We start from the raw sequence: 26,020 nt of genomic DNA on the forward strand, positions 1-26,020 counted from the left end.
TAGGACGGTCTGATTCCAGAATCTGATATGCTATAGAATAGCAGTTTGCAAAGTGTAGATCATAGACTCCAGAGATAACCTGCAGGAGGGCCAGGAGGCCAAAGCTATTCTCATAAGCGTATTAAGACCTTCTTTGTTTTTTCCACTCTCCTCTTACAAGCATATAGTAGAGTTTTCCAGAGGCTACATAATATGTATTATTGCAACAGATTAAATGTAGAAGTAGATATGAGAATCCAGCCATTTTTTTTATTAAGCCTGACATTAAAGATGTACAAAAATATAAATCAATAGCATTTTTCCCACTATTTTTATTTTTTGGTTTGAGAAATACAGGTTTTCTTTAATAAGAAATTTTATTTTATGTTACCAGATAAAGTGTTTCTAATTATTTTAAGTGAATCAATAAACAACTGTTTACAACATTTCTCAGCCTTAATTTCCAATACAGTAACTGTCGATGTGTGTAACCACATAAACAAAACTCCACAGAGCTCATAATTATTTTTAAGAGCATAAAGAGGTCTTGAAATCAAAAAATTTGAAAGCCACTTCCATAGAACATGCTGTACAGTTTGCTGCTGCCTCTCAACATTTTATGGCTAAGTGAAAACTGTGTTTGCTTTTGTTTTTTAATTTGGTAGAGGAAGAGGAGGATCTCTTCCCCTTTATCTCCCCAAATCCCAAGTGATTTCTCAAGAAAATACTGAAAAATTTTCAGACAACATAGTGACGTCATATCGAAGCTTAACTTTTAAACTTGACAATTCCCAAACCCAAGTGCGGTTTCTCATCTTTCTCCTGCCTGCACCTCCACCCCAGCATGATATCTCAGGGCTGGGAAGATGGATGGAATGCCAAGGCATACAGAGTAATCTCAGAACCCTTTGTCTTCTACATAGGGCTTTGAGGAAGGAGTTGCACCAAAGAGAATCTGAATATAGGTGCTGGAGCCTAGGAAAGCAGCCCCTTTAGCACATGAGATCATTTGGAGGGTATGAACTGGGTGTGCCTAGCCAGGAAACATACATCCTTGAGAAGGTGATGTCCTAAGGCAGAAGGAGTCTCTTTTTGCATGTTGTCTATCAAATCCCATGTATTCTTCAAAACTCACAGACGTTTCCTAAGTACTAGGAAAAAATATTGTTTTCTTACATTTGGACATCACCCACAACATTGGAACTCTTAATTTTCTTCAGTTTAGCCCTTAAGTATATGTCTTAGAATGTCCCCCCAAATAATAATGCTCAGTATGTTTAGAACATGAACCTATCTTTCCATCACAACCTGTACTTCTTGAGTTGCTCATGCATGAACATCCATCTAACAAAATGCATCATTAAATACAAAACTCTGGGCATCACTGTTTATTCTTTCATCCCCCTCAAAATTGTCCACTCATTTAATCTATTCAGCCACCTCACCACTCATCCATTCATGACTCTATTATATATAAGAGTATATATATTATACATATAATATATATGGTTTTTATTTTAGAGAGGGTGAGTGCACACAAGCAAGGGAGAAGGGCACAGGGAGAGAAAGAGAGAGAGAGAGAGAGAGAGAGAGAGAGTCTTAAGCAGACTCCACACTCAGCCAAGAGCCAGATGCAGGGCTCGATCCCACAACCCTGGGATCATGACCTGAACCAAAATCAAGAACTGGACGCTCAACCAACTGAGCCACCCAGGCGCTCCATGAATCTATTTTATAAGTGACATGAGTAGAACTTAGAATAAATAACTCACTTGATAAAGTGTTTATAATTAAACTAGTGATAGGTGGATCAAGAATTCAAATTCAGGTTATATGAGTCCAGAGATCAAAATCTTACCACTATACTATACTCTTTATTTTATATCCTGGTAACTTGTTCAGGTAACAGTGGCAACAGCACAGTAATAACACAACTTTAACATCCTCAACAAAAACAACAACAGGGATGACAATAAAACCACCGCTACTTATTGAATTCCTAATTATGTTTCAGTCTGTGTATTGGGTACTTTATACGAATTTCCTCATTTAATTCATACCATATCCACACGAGGTAACTACTATCTATTGTGATTTTATAGCTAAGGGGATTGAGGCTCAGAAAACTTAAGTAATTTGCTCCAGGCCACTGATGATAAATGGTTGGACACAAAGCTGGAATATGAACAAAGAGCTGTCTGGTTCCAAATCTCTGCTTCTCACCATCGTGTTTCACTGGCTCATTTTAATGAGAAAGTTAGTTCATGGTGGGTAAAGATTATACAGCGTCCAGACAGCTGGAACCAGACAGATAGGTGTTGGAATTTCGTATCAAATAGACAGCCTGTATGACTTCAGCAAAGTTATGAAGCTTCCACTGTGAAACCGTGCCAATAATGCCAATCTTACAGAGCTGTGGTGACGAAGGACGCTATATATCTTACCTAGGACATGATGGGTACTCAATAAACAAGGAAGCCAAGGCTCAGAGAGACTAAGGGAAAAAGCTCACCCAGGGTCACAAAAAAAGAAAGCTCTGGGGCCAGGACTCCAATACAGGTCCCCAGAATTCAAATCAAATTTTCTTTCCATGATGCCACAGTCTTGGTAAATAAGGGGATTTTATTAAATCCTTCTAGTTCCATTACAGCTCTAGATCAGATCTAGCTATTTACATCTGAACTGGTCTCAGACAAGATTGAAGAAATGTATACTGCACAGCAAAAAGGTATCACAGATATGTGATACATGATACCTCTTGCTATATGACCAAAGAATTTTACTGTATTTTTCATGGTCATATGAATTTTATTTGTGACAACTTCTTGGGACACACACATCCAGTCTAGGAACAGAAAGGTACAGCATGAGGCTTAAATAACGTCCATACATAGTTGTGCAGCCTTTGTCAGAGATACCAAACATATATATACCTTGTGTTGGCCACATGGGGAGGAGAGCATGAACCTAATGAACCGGCACAGCTTGGGCACTAGAAAAGAGCTTATTAGCACAGAATTTTACATGGAGAAAATCAAGACATACCCTCTTTAGAACCATAAGTAAACATTAAGACGTATGAAATAGTCCTTGACTCAGTAATTATACTTTCGGCAATCTAGTCTCAAAGAATGGAAAAAACTATATATTTGAAAATGCTTATTGTAGTATTTTTAAGTAACCATGAGAAATTAAAAACAATAGGAAATCAAACAGTAGGGAATAACTGGATGATTTGGGAAGATATCTACCCCAAAGAATATTACATATCCACTCACATCACATAAAGATTATGCAGTTATAGGAAAGTCATTTGCAGAATAATGTGAAGTAAAATCGGGATAGAAAATTGTTTCTTTTCTTTTTTAATAATTTTTTTAGTTTTGGTTTATCTTTTTTTTTTAAAGTTTATTTATTTATTTAGAGAGCATGAGTGGGGGAGGGGCCAAAAGAGAGAGGGAGAGAGAGAATCTCAAGCAGGCTCCCAGCATGGAGCCTGATGTGGGCATGGACTGTGAGATCATGATCTGGGCTGAAACCAGGAGTTGGAAGCTTAACCACCTGAGCCATCCAAGCACCCCTAGAAAATTGTTTGTACGCCATAGTGATCCTAATCGTGTTCTTAAAAACAAGAAACTGAGAGCATATGAAAGACACTGGAAATATCCAGGCGGCTGAAAATGATCAGGGGTGATTTTTTCTCTTTATTCTACATATTTTATCTAATGTTATAAAGTTTATTTTAATAATTAATAGATACAATGAAGAACCGTAACACCGAATTTGGTTGCAAGTTTCCTGGACTATGTCTTATGTAATAGCCAGCCGAGATGTCAAGAGTGAACAGATGGATTAAAAATCCCAGAAATAGATGCAGCATCTGTCTGAATTTAACTCTCTTAATTCATGTTCTTGACCGGTAACCCTGTGAACTTTCAGGTCCAGATCAAATATTGCCTCTGAAGAGTTACAGAAAGGAACATGATGCCTCCCTGAAACGGAGCCATCAATCCAGTTACATCTGGGGCATTTCACTGCTGTGAACATCTGGCATTCTCTGGACTGGGGTCATTCCAAGAGCAGGGTGAATTATGACGGAGCATAACGCAGTAGGACTTAAATCCTTCTCTCTGAGGACCTACTGCCTTGAAATAGAAAGGGGTTGTCTGACAAGCCCGTAGAGGAGAGTGGCTGATTAGGCAAAGAATGCAAGCGACCCTTTGACCCCAGAGGGGTAACAGGGGGGAGGTGGATCCTGTGACCATATTCTTACCAGCACTGAGCAGACGCTGTCTCACTATTTGCACTCCCTCATTCACTGCTTCTTTCAAGGTATCCAAGGTCTCTGGGAAGGCCGAGTTGTTCATCATCAGGACGCTGATCTCATAGCTGCCATTGTTGCAGTTCTGACTGATCTGGGAGGTCCAGAACATCAGCCCTGGATGGAGGAGCAGTGACCACAAAACTAAGCCCAGCAGTGTCATCTTCATGACCTTGCTTACCTCAGAACCATACTCCTTGTGCTTGCTTGTTTTACTCTGCACTTTGAGGGAGGCAGGAACTCCGGCTAGACAGCCTCTAGCTGGGTCCCTCAGTCCACTCTTCCCCACGCTCCTTTCTGATCATGCCCCACTGGTCACGTGGCCCATGGGACACAGCCTGCCTGCCAGCAATTAGCAGCTACATTATGGTAGGAGATAAACCAAAGTTCACTTTGTGTGTTTGCTCACAGAAAGGCCAGAGTTATAAACAGGGAGATTACCTGGGCCTCACCCAATAAAAATACATCAATTTGTGACACATCACTGGGAAGAGGAAAAAGGGGAAGAGGGAAATATAGTATATACATAAAAAGATTTGTAAAATGAAAAATAAAGGTCAAAGGGCTTAAGGAAAGCACAGATATAGTAGACTATGTGGTGTTTAGGTTATAGCTACACACTGGAACTGAATCCTCAACTAGAAGAACTGTTTCAATCACCCAGTCAGCAACTATTTGTTGAGACTTGACGGGGTGCTAGGCATTAGCAAAGCACTAGGTATACAGCTATAAGTGGTGTGAATATATTAGTGTCCTCATAGAACATGCATTCTGGTGACGAAGACACACATTAAATAAATAATTGTGACGTCTGACTCTTGATTTCAGCTCAGGTCATGATCCCAGGGTCATGGGATTGAGCCTCACATGGGACTTTGCATTGAGTGTGGAGCCCACTTAGGATTCTCTCTCTCCCTCTGCCCCTCTGCCAGGCTCATGGGCTCTCTCTCTAAAATAAAAAAAAAAATTGAAAAATAAAAAAAAAAATTATGAATAAACTCAACCATGGAAAAAAGTACAGAGTGCTGTGTGGCACATGGCAGATTAATATAACCTATTCTAGAAAGTTGAGGAAGCTTCCCTGAGAAAGTGTCTTTGAGCTACCCAGAAGGATGAACTGAAGTTAGCTGAATGGAAAGAGAAGAGAAGGAGTGTGGGAGGCAGGGGAACAGCTTTTGTAAAGGCCCAGGGGTGGGAAGTGACATGAATGTTTGTGGAACTGAAAGAGACACAGCATGGTTGGAGTGGAGAGAGCTAGGTGGCTAGTGGCAATAAAGGTTGACAATGGAGTAGACAGGGGTAGGCCATGGGGTTTCCTATATGCCATCAGGATTTGGAACTTCACACTAATGGTCAAAAAAGGAACATAATCAGATGAATTTTGTAAAGACTACTTAAGCTGCCGTGGAACGGATGACTTAGAGAGAGTGGGGACACGTAGCAAATTAGGAGAGTATTTCTGTGGTCCGAATGAGGGGTAAAGGAGACCCAGATGAGGGCAGTGGCAGTGGATATGTGGGTTCAAGAGGTATCTAAGAGGTAAAATAGATGAGACTTGACATTTTATTGGATTTGGGGCATTAGAGAGTGGGAGAAGTCAAGGGTGACCCCTGAGATGCTCAGTTGGGTAGATGGGAAAGCTGTTTACTAAACTCTAGAATTCTGGAAGAGCAGCAGGGTTAATGAAGAAGATCATGACTTCTGTTTTTGGACATGTTGGTTTTAGGAGCCTGTGTAGGTGTGGGAATAGCCAGGATTTGGGGGAAGAGGACCTGGATCTAAATGGAGATTTGGAAATAGAGATATAGTATGATTAACCAAATAATGTCATTATTTACATTATTGGCTTGATGACCACTTCAGGCAAAATTTCTGTTTTAAACTTAAAGTGAGTGACATCAACAAGATGGAGGGCTAGGGGCCCCAGCTTTCATCCTTCCTGGAAAACAACAAATTAACAACTGCCCACTGATGAAAATAGCTCTGGGAGAGCTTTGGAGTACAATGAAGAAGATGCAGCGACCCAGTGGAGCACAAAAACCAAGATGGCCCCACGGGAAAACATAAGCATTTTATGTGTGCCATTCCATCCCTCGGTCTGGCACTGCGCCACACCAACAGGAATCCCCATTGGCCATGACCTCCCGCTGTGGGGCAAGGAGGGCAAGAGGACCCTTACCCCTGCAGTTTTTGCCACTGAGGATCTCTATAGTCTTTGCCAACACTGACTCCAGCTGACAGAGTTGCCTCGGGTACGTGCTGATGTGCTTTCTTTGAGAAGGAGACGCTGGTGCACCCTTCTTGGACTGGAGACACTGCACCACCCTGCTCCAGTGCCTCAGTGCCTGGAGCCCAGACCAAGAGGGATCTTGTAGGCCAGGACTTCCCCTGTGGGGTAGAAGGAGAGCAGGAGGAGACTAGCAGCCCCTGCCATCAAGGACTGCGGCAGATCTTGCCGCTGCCACATACACCTGCAGTTTTGGTGCCAAGGGTGCTTACAGTCTTCACCAACACTGACCTCAACTGACAGAATTACCTGCTTTAAAAAAATTTTTTTAAATGTTTACTTATTTTTGAGAGAGAGAGAGACAGAGCATGGGAGGGGAGGGACAGAAAAAGAGGGAGACGCATAATCTCAAGCAGGCTCCAGGCTCTGAGCTGTCAGCACAGAGTCCTACGCGGGTGACAAACCCACAAATCGTAAGATCATGACCTGAGCCGAAGTTAGACTCTTAACCAACTGAGCCGCCCAGGCGCCCCCAGAATTACCTGTTTTTAATGAGTACATGACATAAAAAGAAGCACTCTGACTATAAGAACATAAAATGTAGGGAGAGGAGAATAAAAGTATAAAGTTTTTGTATCCAAATAAAATTAAAATAAATCAAGAAAGAGAGGGAGAAATAAAAGCAAATCACTACCAAAAAAAGCATCAACTAGCAAAGAAGAAAAAAAGAGAGGAAGAGAGGTGCAAAACAGGAGCAAAACAACAGAAAACAAAGAACAAAATGGCAATAGCAAATCCTCTCATATCAGTAATTACTTTAAGTGTAAATGCACTAAACTCACCAATCAAAAGCATAGAGTGGCTGGCTAAACAGATAAAAAAACAAAACAAAACCCAAAACACCTATTAACACACTATGTACAAGAGATTTGCTTTAGATTTAAAGACACAGGCTGAATGTGAAGAAATGGGAAAAAATATCCCATGCCAATGGTAACCAAGAGAAAGAAGGGGGCTATGCTTACATCAAACAAAATATACACAGAAGGACATCATATAACATACAAGGATCAATTCAACAGGAAAATATAACAATTATAAATATATATGCACCAACATGAGAGCACTTACATACATAAAGCTAATACCAATACATCTGAAGGAAGAAATTGACAACAACTGCCAAATTGACAACAATACAGAAACAGTTGGGGACTTCAACACTCCACTTACAATAAGGGATAAAATGTTCAGACAAAAAAAATCAATTTAAAAAGCAGCTGATTTGAACAATACTACAGAACAAGTGGATTTAACAGACATATACAGAACTTTGCATCCAATAGCAGAAAAATCCATATGCTTCTAAAGTGCACAAGGTTCATTTTTCAGGATATATCACATGTTACATCACAAAATAAGTCTTAACAATTTTAAGAAGATTAAAACTATTCCAAGAATTTTTTCTGACCACAGTGGAATAAAACTAGACATCAATAACAGCAAAATAAATGCATACATACATGCATTCATAAATAAATAAATAAATAAATAAATAAATAAATAACAGAAAATTAATGAATATGTGGAAATGAAACAACACATTTTTAAATAACTCTTGGGTAAAAGTGGAAATGATAAAAGAACTTAAAAAGTATTTTGAAACAAACAAACAAAAATGAAACCCATACCAAAACTTTAGAGTTGGGGCAGAAGCGTTGTTAAACGGGAAATTTATAGCAATGAATATCTACATTAAAAAAGATCTCAAATCAACAGTCTCATTCTATACATCAAGAAACTAGAAGAGAAGAACAAACTGAACCAAATTTTGCAGACAGAACAAAGTATTAAAGATTAGAGAAGAAATAAGTCAAATAGGAAGTTAAAAAAAATCAATAAAACCAATAATTGGTTTTTTGAAAAGATAAAATTGACAAACCCTCTTAGCTAAGGAAACAAGAGAAAAGACCCATATAAATAAAATAAGAAGTGAAAGAGTGGGCATTACAAAGGATATCTCAGAAATAACAAAGATCATAAGGGACAATTATACACAATTATACATGAACAAGTTGGGTAACCTAGAAGAATTGCATACATTTATAGAAACATACAACTTTCCAAAACTGAATGAAGAAAAAAATTAAAAGCCTGAAAGAAATAACAAATAAAGAGATTGAATCAGCAATTGAAAACCCCAACAAAGAAGTCCAGGACCAGGTATCTTCATGGGTAAATTCCACCAAGTATTCAAAGAAGAATTAATACCAATCCTTTTTAAACTCCTTCAAAAAACAGAAAATGAGGGAACACTTCCAAACTCATTTTATGAGTTTAGCATCATCCTAATACCAAAACCAGATAAAGAGATCAAAAAAGAAAATTATTGGCCAATATTCCTGATGAACATAGGTGAAAAATCCTCAATAAAATAAGCAAACTGAGTTCAATATCATAAAAGGATCATACCCCATGACCAAATGGAATTTATCTCTGAGATGCAAGGATAGTTCAATATATTCAAATCAATGTGATATACCACATTACCAACTGAAAGAAAAAAAATATGATCATCTCAATAGATGTAAGAAAAGCATTTGACAAAGTACACTGATTCATGACTAAAATTCTCAGTAAAACAGGGAAAAGGAAGGCTACCTCAACACAATAAAGGCCATCTATGAAAATCCCACAGCTAACATATTCAATAGGGAAAACCTGAAAGCTTTCCCTTGAAGATACAAGGCAAGAATGCCCACTCTTGCCACTTTTTTTCAGAATAGCAATGGAAGTCCTACAAAGAGCAATTAGGCAAGAAAAGGAAAGAAAAGGCATCTGTAAAAGAAAAACTCCCTTGTATTTCTCCTTTACTTGCAGAGTACTCCCATACTTCATCTGACACCAGATCTGTGAGTTTTCCATACATCAAGCAATTCTCTGATATCAGATAGGTGCCCTATAATTTAACTCAATTCTGGCACTGTCTATCTGGAGAGAGCATCAGATTCCACAGGTTAAAAGCTCAACCCCACAAGACTGCTGCCCCAACTTCATATACCAATCATAAGTCCCATGTTGTCACCTGTAATCCTAGCCAACTAGCTATAAATTGGGGTTCTCATAACCCTTTCCTTCGGTCTGATAATTTGCTTGAATGACTCACAGTACCCAGGGAAACACTTACATTTACTGATTTATTATATAATAAAGAATATGACAAAGGATACAGATGAACAGCCAGATGAAGGGATACATAGGAGAGGTCTGAAAGTGTCCTCAGTGCAAGAGCTTCTGTCCCCATGGAGTTGGGTTGCACTACCTAATTCACATGTAGATGTGTTTACCAACACAGACACTCTCCTAACCCTATACTTTGGGGATTTTTATGGAGGTTTCATCGCAAGTTCATTAACTCAATTTCCAGTCCCTCTCCCCTTCCCAGAGGATGGGGATTGGGAAAAAAAGTTCCAAGCTTCTAATCATGGTTTTGCTTGGTCTGTTTGGTATCAGCCCCCATCCTGAAGCTGTTCAGGAGCCCACAAAGAATTGTTTCATTAGAACAAAAGCCACTCTTATCACCCGGGAAATTCAAAGTATTTTGGAGCTCTGTGTCAGGAACCAGGGGATAAAGATCAATATATATATACACTATTAATGCACAACATCCAAATTAGAAAGGAGGAAGTAAAATGATCTTTGTTTGTAGAAGACCTGATCATATTTCTAGAAAACACTAAAGACTAAAAAAAATAAACAAACAAACCAAACATCAGAATCAAGAAATTAACTCAGTAAAGTTGCAGAATACAAAATCAACATACAAAAATAAGTTGCATTTTTATACACAAATAAGAAATTATCTGAAAAGAAAATTAAGAAACAACCCCATTCATAATAGCAACTAAAATAATGAAATACTTAGGAATAAACATAAACAAAGAGGTGAACAATTTGTACACTGAAATTATAAAACATTGATGAAGGAAATTAGAGACACATAAATGGAAAGACATCCCATGTTCATGAATTGAAAGAATTAATATTGTTAAAATGTCCATACTACCCAAATTATCTACAGATTCAATGTAATCTGTATCAAAATCTCAATGGCATTCTTTAAAGAAATAGAGAAGCAATCCTAAAATTCATATGAAACAACATAGGAGTAAATAGCTAAATCAATCTTGAGAAAGAACAGAGTTGGAGACATCATACTTCCTGAATTAAAAATATATTACAAAGCTATAGTAATCAAACTAGTGTGGTACTGGCATAAAACTATCTTTATAGACCAACGGAACCCAATAGACAACTGAGAAATAAATTCATGCAACTGCCATCAATTGATCATTGATGAGGGTGCCAAGAACATACAATGGGGAAAGGATGTGTCTTCAGTAAGTGGTGTTGGGAAACTGGATTCCTACCCATAAAGAATGAAATTGGAACCTTACCTCACGTTATCTCCAAAAATAAACTCAAAGTGGATTAAAGACTTAAATGTAAGGCCTGAAATTGTAAACCTACTAGAAGAAAACATAGGGGAAAAAAAAATCTTTGAATTGGTCTAGATAATGATTGTTTGGATGTGACACCAGAAGCACAGGCAACAAAAGCAAAAATACATAAGTGGGATTGTATCAAACTAAAATGCTTTTGCATAGGTAAGGAAACAACAGAGGGAAGAGGCAACTTATAGAATGGGAGAAAATGCTTGCAAACCATATTGTCTGATAAGAGGTTGCTATCCAAAATACATAAAGAACTCCTAAAACTCAATAGCAATAAATATAAAATAATAAAATAAAATAAAATAAAATAAAATGAAATAAAATAAAAAAGCCAGATTAGAAAGAGATCAGGCTGCCATTCATCCACAGAAGGCTGCCTTTGAGTAAACTGAAACAAGATGTTCTCAGTGGACTCTGCAAAGCAGAGGGGGCCAAAGGATTGGTCCTCAATCTCCCCCAGAAGTGCTAGCCCAATGAAGGGAATTTACTGTATTCATTATTCAGCCCTGACTCTGTATCTCCTTGTCTACAGTTGGCAGTTTTTCTCTATGACAGGATAAATGGATTAAAACCATTAAATCACATCTAAAAAGTGTAGGCAAACAATCTGAATATAGAGTTCTTTTAAAAAGGCATCAAAATGGCTACCAGGGGCACCTGGGTGGCTCAGTCGGTTAAGCATCTGACTTTGACTCAGGTCATGATCTCACGGTTTGAGGGTTTGAGCCCCACATTGGGCTTTGCACTGACAGTGTAGAACCTGATGGGAATTCACTCTCTCCCTCTCTCTCTGCCCCTCCCCCACTCATGCTTTCTCTCTCTCAAAATAAATAAATTTATTTAAAAAAATGGCTAACAGTTATAAGGTTCCCAACATTACTAATCAGGGAGATGCAAATCAAAATCACATTGAGATTCCACTTCACATCTTTATAAATGGCTATCGCCAAAAAGTCAAAAGGTAACAAGTGTTGGTGAGAATGTGGAGAAAAAGGGAATGCTTGTAAACTGTTGATGGGAATGGAAATTGGTACAGTCGTGAGAATTGGTATAGAGCTTCCTCAAAAAATTAAAAGTAGAAATACTTGATGATCCAGCAATCCCAGCTCTGGGTATACATCCAAAGGAAATGAAATCAGCATCTCAAAGACATAGTTGCACTACCATGTTCATTGCAGCATTAGTCACAATAGCTAAGATATGGAAATGACCTAAATGTCCATCGATGCATGAATGGATAAAGAAAATGTGATAACACACACACACACACACACACACACACACACACGTGTGTATATATATGTGTATATACACACACACATATATACATATATATACACACATATATGTATGTATACACACATATACATATATTATTACATTATACATTTATATATAAATAAATGTATAAATGTGTATGTATATATACACACACAATGGAATATTATTCAGACATAGGAAAGAAGGAAATCCTGCCATTTGCAATAGTACAGATGAACTTAGAGGATGTCATGCTGAGTGAAATAAGCCAGACACGGAAAGACAAATACATGAACTCAATTATATGTGTAATCTAAAATAGTCAAACTCATAGGAGCAGAGAGTAGGATGGTGTTTTCCAGGGACCAAGGGGAGGGGGAAGTGAGGAGCTCTTGTCGGGAAACACAAAGTCCCATTTATCCAACATGAACAAGTCTGGAAGATCTAATGTACAGCAATGTAACTACAGTTAACAATATAGTATTGTATACCTGAAGTGTGCTAAGAAGATAAATCTTTTAAGTGTTCTCACCATACATACACACACACACACACGCCCACACACAAAGAAAGAAAATGATTACTATGTGTGGTGATGGGTATGTTAACGAGCTTGATTGTGGTGATGACTTCACAATGATATATCAAAACACCACGTTGTAAACTTTAAATACATATACTTCTTATTTGTTAACTATACCTCAATAAAGCTGGGGAAAAAAAACTTCAAGTTTGGAAAAATAAGCGTTAACTAGCACTACTGTAACTTTTCACCAGAAGTAACACTATTTACAGTTTAAAAGTCACCAAATATAATATGTGAATTGCTGACAAATTCAAAGTAGTGGTGAGCTTCCCCCCCGCCAAATTTTTTTTTATAAAATCTGAAGTGTAGGTAACTTTAGGTAAATGGAGTGGTCCTCTAGTCGAGCTGATGATACCTTAGCACTGGGAGTTAATCCCCCATTGCACAGGCCTATAGGGAGCATGGACTTCCTCCGGACATGGCTTGAGAGAGATCCTGTGAGTGATTATGAGAAGAATGTCTTCAGACCTCCTTGGACAGGACAGGGATTGCCTGGGGTAACACTCTGGTTCCCTTGAGTTAGCCTAGCTAGTTCCACTGTTCACCCCGGGTAAAATAAGAAATGCATTTTGGGTACTCAATGAACCAAACCTCAATAGAAGGGATTAGAAAAAACTGAATGGTTCAGTAGTCATGATTTTCATCATTTTATAGGAGACTGGAACCCAAAGGTTAGGCTGGTTCTAGAAATATACTCAGTTATTGAAAACAACCAATAGTTATGCTTCCCTTACCAGAGGCAGAGGGAAGAAATAGAGTGGTAACCAGAAGAGGGTAGGGTTATGGGAGGATCTATTCATGGAACAATTAATGAGGGAGAACAACCAGGACTTCAGCACTTGACAGTGGCTGACAAAGAGGGATGAAGGGTACCATGGCTGGATGGTGTCAGCCTCAAAGAAACAGGGGTGGTTTTTTTTTTTTCAAGTTAAATTATGAAGTAGACAGTGCATGTAAAGGCATATCTGTAATGAATATATACAAATTAAAAGAATGATAAAATTGGGGCACCTGGATGGCTCAGTTGGTTGAGCGTCTGACTCCTAGTGTGGGCTCAGGCCATGATCTCATAGTTCGTGAGATCAAGCCCTGCATTGGGCTACGCGCTCACAGTGTGGAGCCTGCTTGGAATTCTCTCTCTCCCTTTCTCTCTGCCCCTCCCCCACTTGCTCTATCTAAATAAATAAATAAACTTAAAAAAATAAAAAAAGAATAATAAAATGAATATTTGTTTTAATCTACGTTATAGCGTAAAATACAAGATATTACTAAGGACTTTGCACCTGTGTGTACCCCATTCCTAAGATATCACCCCACCTAATCCCAGGATAGCCAGGAGATGGTAGAGAAGAGCCCATGAAGAGATCGAAGATATTGAGGCATTTGTTGATCATGGCATATCAGTATGGGGATGAAAAAAATGCTGGAGAAGATAAGACACCAAAGGCTCATGTTGGTGGGATGGTTGATGTGGAACAGGACAAGTTCAATCTTGGTGTCTCCTGGAGGGGTGATACTCTGACTTCACAGAACTCAGCTTTGATTATTTTGTGGGGTGGGGTAGGTGATGGTGCATGACTCAAAGAGGTCAGGAGTGGGTATTCCCTGGAGGCCTAGTGGATGTCAGGAAGAATGGAACACCAGGCTGCAGAGAGGCACATGGCCACCACAAGGGTGATTAACCCTTGCTACAGGTAACGATTTTATATGTTGCACATTTGGTAGCCAAGCTTGGACTCAACAGTGGTTTTCTAACTGTTAATCTGTTGCGACTGCTACTTCCTGCGGTAGCAGAAAGCGTAGACTTTCTGCTTTCATTTAATTTGGTCTGGAAATGGTAAACGTGAAATTAAGCCAGGCCAGGGGTGTGGATGAGGTAGATAACTGCCTGGTGCTTTTCATTCAGATATGAAGCCAGAAGGTACATGCAGTTCTGGGAATCCTCTGATTATGGCATGTAACCAGGAAAGGACTTCCAAATGTGAAGACCCAAGATAATTGCCCTTCCTGGATCCTAAAACTAATAATAGCATGTAGATCATAACTAAAGGGAGGCAGGTTTGCTGGGAGAGTTTCAAGGGTCAAAAGCAAATAATAAAACACCTGAGATGGCCGATTTAAAGACACACTCCTCAACAAAACCTCTCAGAGGAGGAAGGCAAATTACTCTACATGTGAAGGGGTGAGTGAACAAGCTGCTTGCATTGGCCACTCTTTCATTTCTAGCAATACTTTGGGTCTCCTTGCACACTTCCTAATAAGCTCCCCTTCTCCCTTTCGAGCCTGGAGGAGCCCTGTATCTCTGTGCCCCACAGCAGCCTGAGGCTTTCTCTGCCCTGTTTTCTCTCTCAAGGAGATGGAAAAATTGAGTTTTTCAAAAAGAATTTTACCAACTAAGGGAACTAAAACGTGATTTTTTTTTTTTTTTTTACTAAGCACAAAGTTAGAAATTCTGATCTGGATTTATTGAGGAAAAATGGCTACAGTGAAGTCTTTCTTTTAACTGATGACTAAATGGACTCCTCAGATAAACTGAAACTAAAAAAAATTGCTCTGGCAAGGCTTCTATAAAACACTGAGGAATAACATAAAAAATATAAAAATAGTCTTCCCTTAGACACTTTGTCAATTGTCTTCAGACGGCAAACACCAAAAATAGTAGAAAATACTCTAGGGGTTTGGTTTACTTAAGAAAGCTGATTCAGAGCTCCATGCAGGGGACTCTGCTCAAAGAAAATTCCTTGGCCTAACATTACCCAAGTGGTGAATAAATGAAAATGAATATGCTTTGACATAAAATTAAAAATTTTAGGTGTAAGTATATAATTTTTAATGATTCCTGCCTTCTCCAATTTTTTTTTTTCCTGCACAGCAAATACTTCCTGGTCCTATTCACAAGGGATAACGGAATGCCGGAGGATTCCAATAACTAAAAGGCTAGGAGGTTTTGCTGAGTACTCGGATAGTTTTGGATATACAAACCTTCTGAGTTAAGCATAGAGAAATATAAATTGCTTTGCATAATATAATGAGGGAAATTTGAAGTTCCCAGGGCCAATCCAGGAGGTGGAGAGTGAGGAGGAACCATGGAAAGAAAAGAGGGAAAGAGGAACCAGAAGATGGCAAGAGGCTGGAAGCAACATAGAAAGAAATGGCTAGTGAGAAAGCCTAGTGTGATGGGGCTGAAGACTTTTCAGAACAAAGATGTATAGGGGAGCCTGGGTGGCTCAAGTCAGTTAAGCTGAGGTCATGATCTCACGGTTGGTGAGTTTGAGCCCTGCTTTGGGCTCTCCACTGACAGCGCGGAGCCTGCTTTGGATCCTCTGGATTCCTCTCTCTTTGCCCCTCCCCCACTCATTCTCTCTCTTTCTCTCTCTCCCCCTCTCTCAAATAAACATTTAAAAAGAATAACAAAGGTGTATAAAATAGAGGTTGCTTGTATTTTCTTTGAGGAAAGATGCCTCATTCTATCCATACAACCAATATTCACTGAGGGTTCTCTCAGCTGTTTTCAGCACTGGAGCTATTGCATGACTGAACAAATGTCTGCTTTTGTGATAACTGTATTCTACTAGAATACAACCGATGCAACTGGTTAAACTCTTCCCAAACCTTCAGTCAAGTCTGTGCCATAGACAGCTTGCCCAGTTTGTGGGAATTACGGAAAGGTGCTTGGGTCTGCGGCCAGAGTGATGGGGTAAGAACAGAAACAGGATGGTTAGATGATCTGCAGGTGCAGGAGTCTGAAGTCAAAGATGATCAAAGCTCAAGACTTCAGGATTTCATGAAATATTCGGGAGGAATTTTGGACTTTCTACAAGTATGAGATTCAAAATAATCTCATCTAGATCACATGGTAGAGTGACCCTACTGATAACCTGAATCACTATTGTAGACTAGGGCTGCATATCCAAATCTAGCACCAGTGCCTGGGATGCTTCAGGCTGACCAGTTTGTCTCTCCTTCCATGGAGTCTTCCCCCTTCCCCATTCTAAGAGAAACTGTTTAATCCTTGAGTAATGTCTTCCTCTTCTGCCTCCCCAAGCCCATTTTGTACCGTATTCCTCTGTGCTCAGGAAGGACTGGAATAGGTTGTTATATTCCTGCCAGGGGTAGTTAGAAATCTGTTAAATTTCCTCATGACCCCTGGATTTGCATCTCTGTCCTGGGGGCTGTGTTTGTATACTAAGGGACGTAAGTGTTGGAGACAGCAGTAGTGTATCTCAGCTACAATAAAGTCCTCTGTGTCTGCAAACAGCTTGATTTGTCTTCTCTTACCTCCAACAAGACCGAAGAAAAAAAGGCACGGTCCATTTTCTAGGCTTCCAAAGAGGGGTTAATGGGGCTGATGTTTTAATCCTGAAAAAGGAACTGTGTTTTTCTATAGAGAAGTCAAATATTACTCGTTTTTTCTCCCCTCGGGTGGCTGAGGGATTACTTCCTCATTGTTATATAGGTTAAAATAATGGCTTGGGAAGGAAGGAAAGAAGAGAGTGCTCAAATCCCTGAAGTGTAAACTCCTAATGAACAGAGACTTCCAGTTTCATTTATTGGTGCCTCCTTAGCAGGTAGTTGGAAAGGTTGGAAAAGCATTGAAAGAACAAAATGGTATATCTGAGGTAAAGAAGAGCTTCTCTGAGTTCCAGAAAGTAGCTTGATATTGTCAAACAAAAAACCACAAAACTTGCAGCTGGATTTTGAATCTTGTTTTGGTTATGTGCTATGCATCTGAACTTGGGCAGATTACCCACATTTGCTGATCTTTGTTTTTCTCATTCCTAAAATAAATTTAATTTCTCTTCTAGCAAATAAGCCCAAGCTGCGACCCTTGTTGGAGTTTGGACGTGGATAGATAGGCCAGATGATTGATGGGGTTTGCCCAAACAATATCCACTTACCTGGTGTTAAAGAGCCATGTTGAAGGGAATTCATTCCCAGGGACACTGCCAAGCTTTGAAATGTAGACCTTAGTTGCCATATTACTCAAATCCGTTTCTGGTCTGGCCCAGAATGCATGTTTTATTTCAGGGGAGAAAAAGGCCTGGAATGAAAAAGTGAAACAGTGTGGCAAAGCGCTTCGTAGAATATTAAGTCACAGATATCATTGCCTAGTGGCCCTCTAATAGACTCCATCACCGAAAGGAGAGGGATGCTATTCCCCACTTGGTCAAATATTGGCACCCTGCTCTGGCACCTTAAGGATCCTGCATGGTTGTGTCAGGGCCTGCTGGAGCTGTGGAAGCACCCAGAGAGGGACTTCTGTGTACTAGCAAATTGCACCTGCTAGAGGGCAGAACCCTCATGCACCGTGGGCCTGTAGCAGCACCCAGCACAAGCAGGCTTATTGGACAATATGCAAGACATGACCAGCAACTTTTAGAAACACTCACAGGAGCAATAATAAGTAAAAATTCAGCTACTGTTGCTGTGAACTTTGCAGATTCCAGTGTGGAGACGTGTGGGTTAATTAAAATGGTATTAGGAAGTTCTTGTCACACACTCAGTACTCAATAGCTGTTATTGTTGTTCCTCTATGCCTTCTCCAAGTGGCAGAATTGATTGCTCCTACCTTTGTGCCGCTTTTGTGCGCAGTAGGTATTTCTCCTCTAACTTCAGTTAAAACTGTATTTAACTGGGCTGCCTAGGGGGCTCAGTCAGTTGAGCGTCTGACTCTTGATTTCTACTCGGGTCATGATCCCAGGATTGTGGGATTGAGCCCGATGTCAGGCTCTGCAGGGAGCATAGAGTCTGTTAAGATTTTCTCTGTCTCCCTCTCTCTCTCCCCACTCCATCTCCCTCTCTGTCTCCCTCTCTCCCCCTCTGTCCCTCTCCCCTGCTCATGCACCTTCTCTCTCTCTAAAAATAAAAAAAAAAATTTTTTTAATTGTACTTAAATGAAATTAATTGAAAATGTTAAGCATATGCCAACTTTACTATATTAGAAAAGAATGGCAGTGGGAAGAAATTCCAGTTGTATCCAATACACTATGGTATAGCTGAACATGATTTAGAAATTATCCCTAAAACAAATTTATGGAAATCTACCGGAGGAACAAAAGTTTAAACTACATTTATTTAGATATACTTCCTTATTGTCTGCAGTATGTTTAAAGTGGACCCAAAGGATATGTATGAAAGAACGAAACAGAAGTTATGAAATATAGAGTGGTAGATATTTCTTTTCATGTTACATATGAGGAAAAATTAATTTGTCAAATGTTTAAGATTTGGCAAAATTATTTGAAGGATGACCAAATGTCTGAGGAAATAGGATTGGATTTAAAGTGATAACAGAAGATCAAGGGGGAAAAGTGTCTTCTTAATCCTTCAAGAATGTAAAAATTAGTTGCCCAGTGACACAACATATCAAATTTATTAAATGGAACCATGTTGCACACATATCATTTTTCTTTTTTTTTTTTTTTGTTAATGTTTATTTATTTTTGAGAGAGAGAGAGAGGCAGAACGTGAGCAGGGGAGGGGCAAAGAGAGGGAGACACAGAATCTGAAGCAGGCTCCAGGCTCCAAGCTGTCAGCACAGAGCCCAACGCGGGGCTTGAACCCACAGACCGTGAGATCATGACCTGAGCCGAAGTCAGACATTTAACCGACTGAGCCACCCAGGCACCCCACATATCATTTTCTTTTAAAACTGGAAAGAAGTGGGGCGCCTGGGTGGCTCAGTCAGTTGAGTGTCCGACTCTTGATTTTGGCTCAGGTCACGATGGCAGGGTCGTGGAATCAAGCCCCATGTTGGGACCCATGCTGAGCTTGGATCCTACTTATGATTCTCTCTTCTCTCTCGGCCCCTCTCCCCTGCTTGAGTGCCCTCTCTCTAAAAACCAAAACCAAAAACAAAAACGAAAAACAACCCTCCCCCCAAAAAACAAAACCAAAAACAAAAAAACTTCAGAGAACTTTTATAGTTTTGCTACCGGAATAAAAGATCAGTTTTGACTTCAAAGTTTTGTTTGTTTGTTTTTTTAATTTCAGAGCCAAGATTCTTTTCGCTCAGGTCTCAAACAAACATCCTTATTAGACTTTTAAACTCTCAGAGATCTAGATAGTGATTAAATGACCCTGATAACTAAGGGTGTAAAATAAACAGTAAGAAAGAAGCCAAGCCCATTTACAGCTGGCACCCACAACATTCCTGTGAAATAAAAAGCAAGAGTGTTTAAGGTGTTCGCCAGAGAAACAGAAGTTGAGACAACGAAACAAAGTACAAAACTGCAGATATGTCTGGAAAGAAAACACAATCATTCTGAAGATATGAATGTGAAAGTTAGTAAGAATCCTTGGCAAAAATTTAGAAAGCTTTAAGGGTAGATTGAAACATAAGCATGAAATTAGCAGGAATGACAACAATGACACAAGAGGTTGGGATTTTATCATGAGAAAATGGAGGAAGTCAGATCAAGTTTCTGGTGTCAATTTTCTTGGTGTTACTTATTGCTATATAACTGTCACTCAGGATGTGTCTGGTGCGGCTGATGGAAACTTGAGTGTAATTTTAAACTAATTTGAGATACACATTTCAAATTCCCCTGGTCCAAGTTGAAAGGTTTCTGAAATGGTGTACTCAGATGAAGAGAAAGAAATTCCCAAATTGGAACATTTGAAAAGCATGGTGAAGGATGGAGAGGGTTGAGGGCTTAGGATAGAAGCTCAGGAAAGACCAAAAGAAAAAAAAAAAAAAGGATGAAAATACGGAGGTCTGAGTGGAGGACAGAGTTGGACTTCATCCACCAGTTTTGCCTCCTTTGCTGGTAAGTGTTCACTTAATAAATTTCCTTATGTGAGGGGCACTGGTGGCTCAGTCGATTAAACACCCAACTTTGGCTCAGGTCATGATTTCACAGTTCCTGAGTTCAAGCCCTGCTGTCAGCTCGGAGCCTGGAACCTGCTTTGAATTCTGTGTCTCTGTCTCTCTCTGCCCCTCCCCCGCTTGCACTCTGTCTCTCTCTCTCAAAAAAATAAACATTAAAAAAATAATAAATAAATTTCCATATGTTAGGCAGACAACAAACAAACAGCATATCTATAATAACTATTAGTATAGTTTCGTGCCTTGATCTGTGCTGAGGTTACAGTAGTCTTACCTACCCTTGCTTTTGAGCTATTAACACTAATGTCAACAAAAGAGAAAAGAGGAAAGGGAAATGACATCTTGGTATTATTATGAAAACGGTTTTGCCTTTGCTGACCCCTTAAAGTGTCTGGTGGGCCCTTACCCAAGTGCACCAGACTTTGAGAACCACTACTCTACGGGATAATCATCTTGCCACATTGCAGGTCTCACCTCTTATCACTCTCTGCCTTGGTGGGAAAGTTCCACCCACTGAAGGGTATTTGCATTAGCTGTTCCCTTGCCTACAACTCTCCAACTCTCCATAGCATGGTGTCCTTACTGTTATCAGATTTCTGCTCAAATGGCACCTCCTAGAGGCATTTCTTTTCATTGCTTAGTTTAAAAAACATCTCTTTCCCCTATTCATTCTCTATTACATTACCTTGCTTTCTTTTCTTTATAAAAGTTATCATTTAATACTATCTTCTTAGTTAATTAATTAATTAAGTCCCCCCATTAGAATTTAATTTCTATGAATTCAAGGAATACACTGTCTTACTCATTTCTGTATCTCCATCTCCTAAAACAATATAGTCAAAATTCAATAAATATTTATTAAATAAATAGATTTTTTTAAATTTTTTTTTAACGTTTATTTATTTTTGAGACAGAGAGAGACACAGCATGAATGGGGGAGGGGCAGAGAGAGAGGGAGACACAGAATGGGAAGCAGGCTCCAGGCTCTGAGCCATCAGCCCAGAGCCCGACGCGGGGCTCAAACTCGCGGACCGCGAGATTGTGACCTGAGCTGAAGTCGGACGCTCAACCGACTGAGCCACCCAGGCGCCCCAATAAATAGATTTTTAAGAGCATCTTGATGAATTAAAAGAAAAGGTGGATTTGGCAGTAATGTGAAAAGTGCAAAGCCTTATCTGGTGGTTTATTATAGCTTTCAGTATTAATTTCCTGATGACCATAATCTTCTGAAAGTTATCTCCGATTTTTAAATATTATTATAATCAGACTTTAATATTGCCTCTAAACCAATATAGAACTTGTATTCTTCTATTTTCCCCTTCTCATTATTACACTTGAGTGAAGTGCAAACTATTTTAGGATTTAGATGAAGCAGCTAGAAAGACAATATAATCCTCCTTACTTGTTAAAAAAAAAAAAAAAGTTAATTTCTTCCATAGTGTCTTTAGGGGATAGTGTAAAGTTTAAAAACTATGAACATGATCAACATAGGGATTTTTGAAATCCTTACAATAATGAGACTTCTTATTCAGGAACATGGTAAGTCTGTCCCTTTACTTGACATCTTTATTGATGTATCTAAACGAAGTTTTACAATTACATACATAAAAATAGTGTACATTATTTATAAGAACTATTCATAACTCCTATATGTTTATACATGTTTGTTATTATAAGTAAATTATAAGTTGTACTTTTTTAATGTTTATTTATTTTTGAGAGAGAGAGACGCACACACACACAAAGTGCAAGCAGTGGAGGGGCAGAGAGAGAGGAAGACACAGAATCCAAAGCAGGCTCCAGGTTCCGAGCTGTCAGCACAGAGCCCAACGTGGGCTCGAACTCACGGACCTCGAGATCATGACCTGAGCCAAAGTTGGATGCCCCACCAACTGAGCCACCCAGGTGCCCCTAAGTTGTATTTTTTAAATCTGTAATTGTTTATGGATAGAAATGAAAAGGTTTTTGTATTGATCTTGTATCTGACAACCTGCTAAACTCTTTTATTACATACTAATAATGTAGTAGATAAAATAAATTTTCAGTATAGGAAAACATTATTTACTAAATGATATTTTTCTCCTTTTTCTTTTTTTAAATGTTTGTTTATTTTGAAAGAGAGATAGAGAGAGAGAGCAGGGAGAGGCGGAAAGAGAGGGAGACAAAGAATCCCAAGCAGGCTCCACACTGTCAGCACAGAGCCCAATGCAAACCATGAAGTCATGACCTGAGCTGAAACCAAGAGTCAAATGCTTTATGGCTTAACCAATTGAGCAACCCAGGTGCCCCTTTATTGTGTTGTTTTAAACAGGAGTAGGGAGACTGTGCATTTTAGTTTGCTTAGGTGGAAAGGTAAGACTGTTTTTATGTTATTCCTCCTCCTTTCTTATTTCCTGTTTTCAACTAACAGTATATATCTTGTTATGTTTCTTATTTTGAAGATAATGCTTTTTAACACTTTACCAGTAAGTGTGATATTCACTCTAAGGATTTGGTTTTGATGTTATTTTATTCAGATTCTTTTATGTTAGTGACATTTCCTTCTATTTCAAGTTTTCCACGTTTTTGATCATAAAAGAATGCTTTAATTGTATTGTTTTTCTGCATCTACTGAGATGATCAAATGCCTTTCGACTTTTATTTATTTTATTTTATTTACTTATTTGTGTTTTTTAAGGGGGGGAGGGGCAGAGAGAGAGAGAGAGAGAGAGAGAGAGAGAGAGAGAATCCCAAGCTCCATGCTGAGCGTGGAGCCTGACATGTGGCTTGATTCCATGACTCTGGGATCATGACCTGAGCTGAAATCAAGAGTCCAACACTCAACTGACTGAGCCACCCAGATGTCCCTACTTTTATTTTTTAATGAGAAAATTATATTAGCATATTTTATCATGCATTCCTGTAATATACTCCACTTGGTCATGATATATTTATTTTTTTATTTATATGTCGCTAGATTTGGTTTGCTAATATTTATTTGGATTTTTGGATTTTGGATTTTTGCAGTATGTCTTGAGTAATATTGGCCTGTAATTTACCTTCATTCCTTTGTCTGGTTTGGATGCCAAGGTTGTACTAATCCCATAACATGCGTTGAAGACTTATTATTTCTTTTTCTATTCTTTGAAAGAGTTGTATAAAGCTGGAATGATCTGTTTTTAATTGTTCATAGAGGGTGTTTTGTAAAACAGATACAAAAATGTAAAAATTATAAAGGGGAAGCTAGAATGTTATGTAAGTGGAGATATACAGTATATATATAAGCTTTTGGGATTGTTTTTGTTTCTATCAGCTTAATTCTCTGGAGATTCCTGCAGGTTGTTGTATACATTAGTTTCTTCTTCTTATTGCTGAGCATGGTATAAATGTACCATAATTTGTTTAACCATTTGTCTATTTAAAGATATCTGCATCCTTCCAGTTTAAAATTTTTTTTTTTTTAACGTTTAATTATTTTTGAGACAGAGACAGAGCATGAATGGGGGAGGGCCAGAGAAAGAGGGAGACACAGAATCTGAAACAGGCTCCAGGCTCTGAGCGGTCAGCACAGAGCCCGACGCAGGGCTCGAACTCACGGACCGTGAGATCATGACCTGAGCCGAAGTCGGACGCTTAACGAATGAGCCACCCAGGCGCCCCTGCATCGTTCCAGTTTTAGACTATCATAAGAAAAGCTGCTATGAACAATCATGTACAGGTTTTTTGTGCATATCAATTTTCATTTCTCTGGGATAAATGTCAATGAGTACAACTGCTGGGTAGCATGATATTTGTATATTTCATTTTGTAAGAAACTGCCAAGCTGTTTCTAGAATGGCTATACCATTTTATAGTCCCATCAACAACGTACCAGTGATCCAATTTCTCTGCATCCTCACCAGCATTCACTGCTCCCACTATTTTTAGTTTTAGCCATTCTAACTGGTATGTAGTAATAGCTCACTGTTGCTTTAATTTTCATCTCCCTAATAGCTATAGATATTGAACATCTTTTCCTATGTACATTTTCCATTTGCATATCTTTGGTGAAATGTCTGTTCATGTCTTTTGCCCATGACTTAATTGTATTATCTATAATTTTACAGTTGTATTTTGAGATTTCTTTATATATTTTCATATATTACTCTCCTGTCAAATACGTGGTTTGCAAATATTTTCCCCATTCTGTAGCTTTTTCTTTTCATCCTCTTTAAAAGTATCTACCACAGAAAAAAGTTTTAAATTTGATTAAGTCCAGTTTATGGAACTTTCCTTTTATGGATAACACTTTGTGTTGTGTCTAAGATCTCTTTGCCTAGCTGTAGATCCCAAAGATTTTCCCTTATGTTTTTTTCTAATAGTTTTATAGTTTTAAATTTATGCTTAAGTTGATGATCCATTTTGAGTTAATTTTTTTATAAGTGCCACTGAGATAGAGCGTCATGATGTTTATTCATTCATTCAATCATTCATTCATCATTCATTTGCCTATGATTGTCCAATTGCTCCCATACCATTTGTTGAAAAGGCTGTGTTTCCTCCATTGTATTGCTTTGCATTCTTGCCAAAAATCATATTTGTGTAGGTTTATTTCTGGATTCTCTGTTTGGTTATAGTGATGGATGGATTTGTTTCTACCTGTGACAAACAGTCTTGATGACTGCACTTATATAATAAATCTTGAAATTGCATAGACTGATTCTTCCTTCCTTTTTTTCTTTTTTTAAAAATTGTTTTAGCTATTGTACTCTTTTATCTCTCCACATAAAATTTAAGGTAATATTGTTTATGCCTTCAGAAAATCTTGCTAATATTTTGATAGAAATATTGGGGAGGACTGATACTTTTAAGATGTTGCATCTTCCAATCCATGAATACATGTCTCTCCATTTACTTAGATCTTACTTGATTTCTTTCATTAGAGTTTTGTAGTTTTCAGTCCACAAGGAATATGTGTGCTTTGTTAGATTTACACCAAAGTATTTATTTTTTGAGTGATTATGAGCAGTATTGTAATTTAAAGTTTAATCTGTTTTTTTTCTCTTCACCTTTCAGAGCCTTCTTTTGTTTGTTTTATATATAATGTCCAAGGTTTTTGGTGTACTTACCAGGGAACAAGTACATTCTATCCTACCTTCCTGGAACTGAAAGTCTACCATTGAATTTTGTCTTTAATTTTCTTCCTTTGCCTCATGACTATATTGGTTCCCAGAGCCTCAGTTCATAGCTTGCCCAGGTGGGAAGGCCAGATAATTTCCCCCCCCACCCCCGGGCCAGCTCATTTTCATATGCACTCAATTAACTGAGCAATAAACAGTTAATGACC

At 38.6% G+C, this 26,020-nt stretch overlaps 1 protein-coding gene across 8 annotated transcripts in view; it reads right to left on the reverse strand.

Moving 5' to 3' along the window:
• Window positions 1-26,020, reverse strand: part of GUCY2C (guanylate cyclase 2C) — a 142,368-nt gene that overhangs the window by 65,106 nt on the left and 51,242 nt on the right. For 5 of the 8 annotated variants that reach the window (XM_045462726.1, XM_045462727.1, XM_045462723.1 and 2 more), the window contains 3 exons: window positions 17,786-17,928; window positions 6,480-6,688; window positions 4,253-4,417 (listed from right to left, as the gene is read on the reverse strand). In XM_045462726.1, the coding sequence (XP_045318682.1) occupies window positions 4,253-4,417; window positions 6,480-6,688; window positions 17,786-17,865 (454 nt within the window). In that variant the 5' untranslated portion in view covers window positions 17,866-17,928. Of the gene's footprint in view, window positions 1-4,252; window positions 4,629-6,479; window positions 6,689-17,785; window positions 17,929-26,020 lie in introns of those variants that run through there. The other 3 variants (XM_045462730.1, XM_045462731.1, XM_045462728.1) reach the window with 3 other exon arrangements.

Source organism: Leopardus geoffroyi, chromosome B4, assembly GCF_018350155.1.
Source record: "Leopardus geoffroyi isolate Oge1 chromosome B4, O.geoffroyi_Oge1_pat1.0, whole genome shotgun sequence".
Lineage (NCBI taxonomy): Eukaryota > Metazoa > Chordata > Mammalia > Carnivora > Felidae > Leopardus > Leopardus geoffroyi.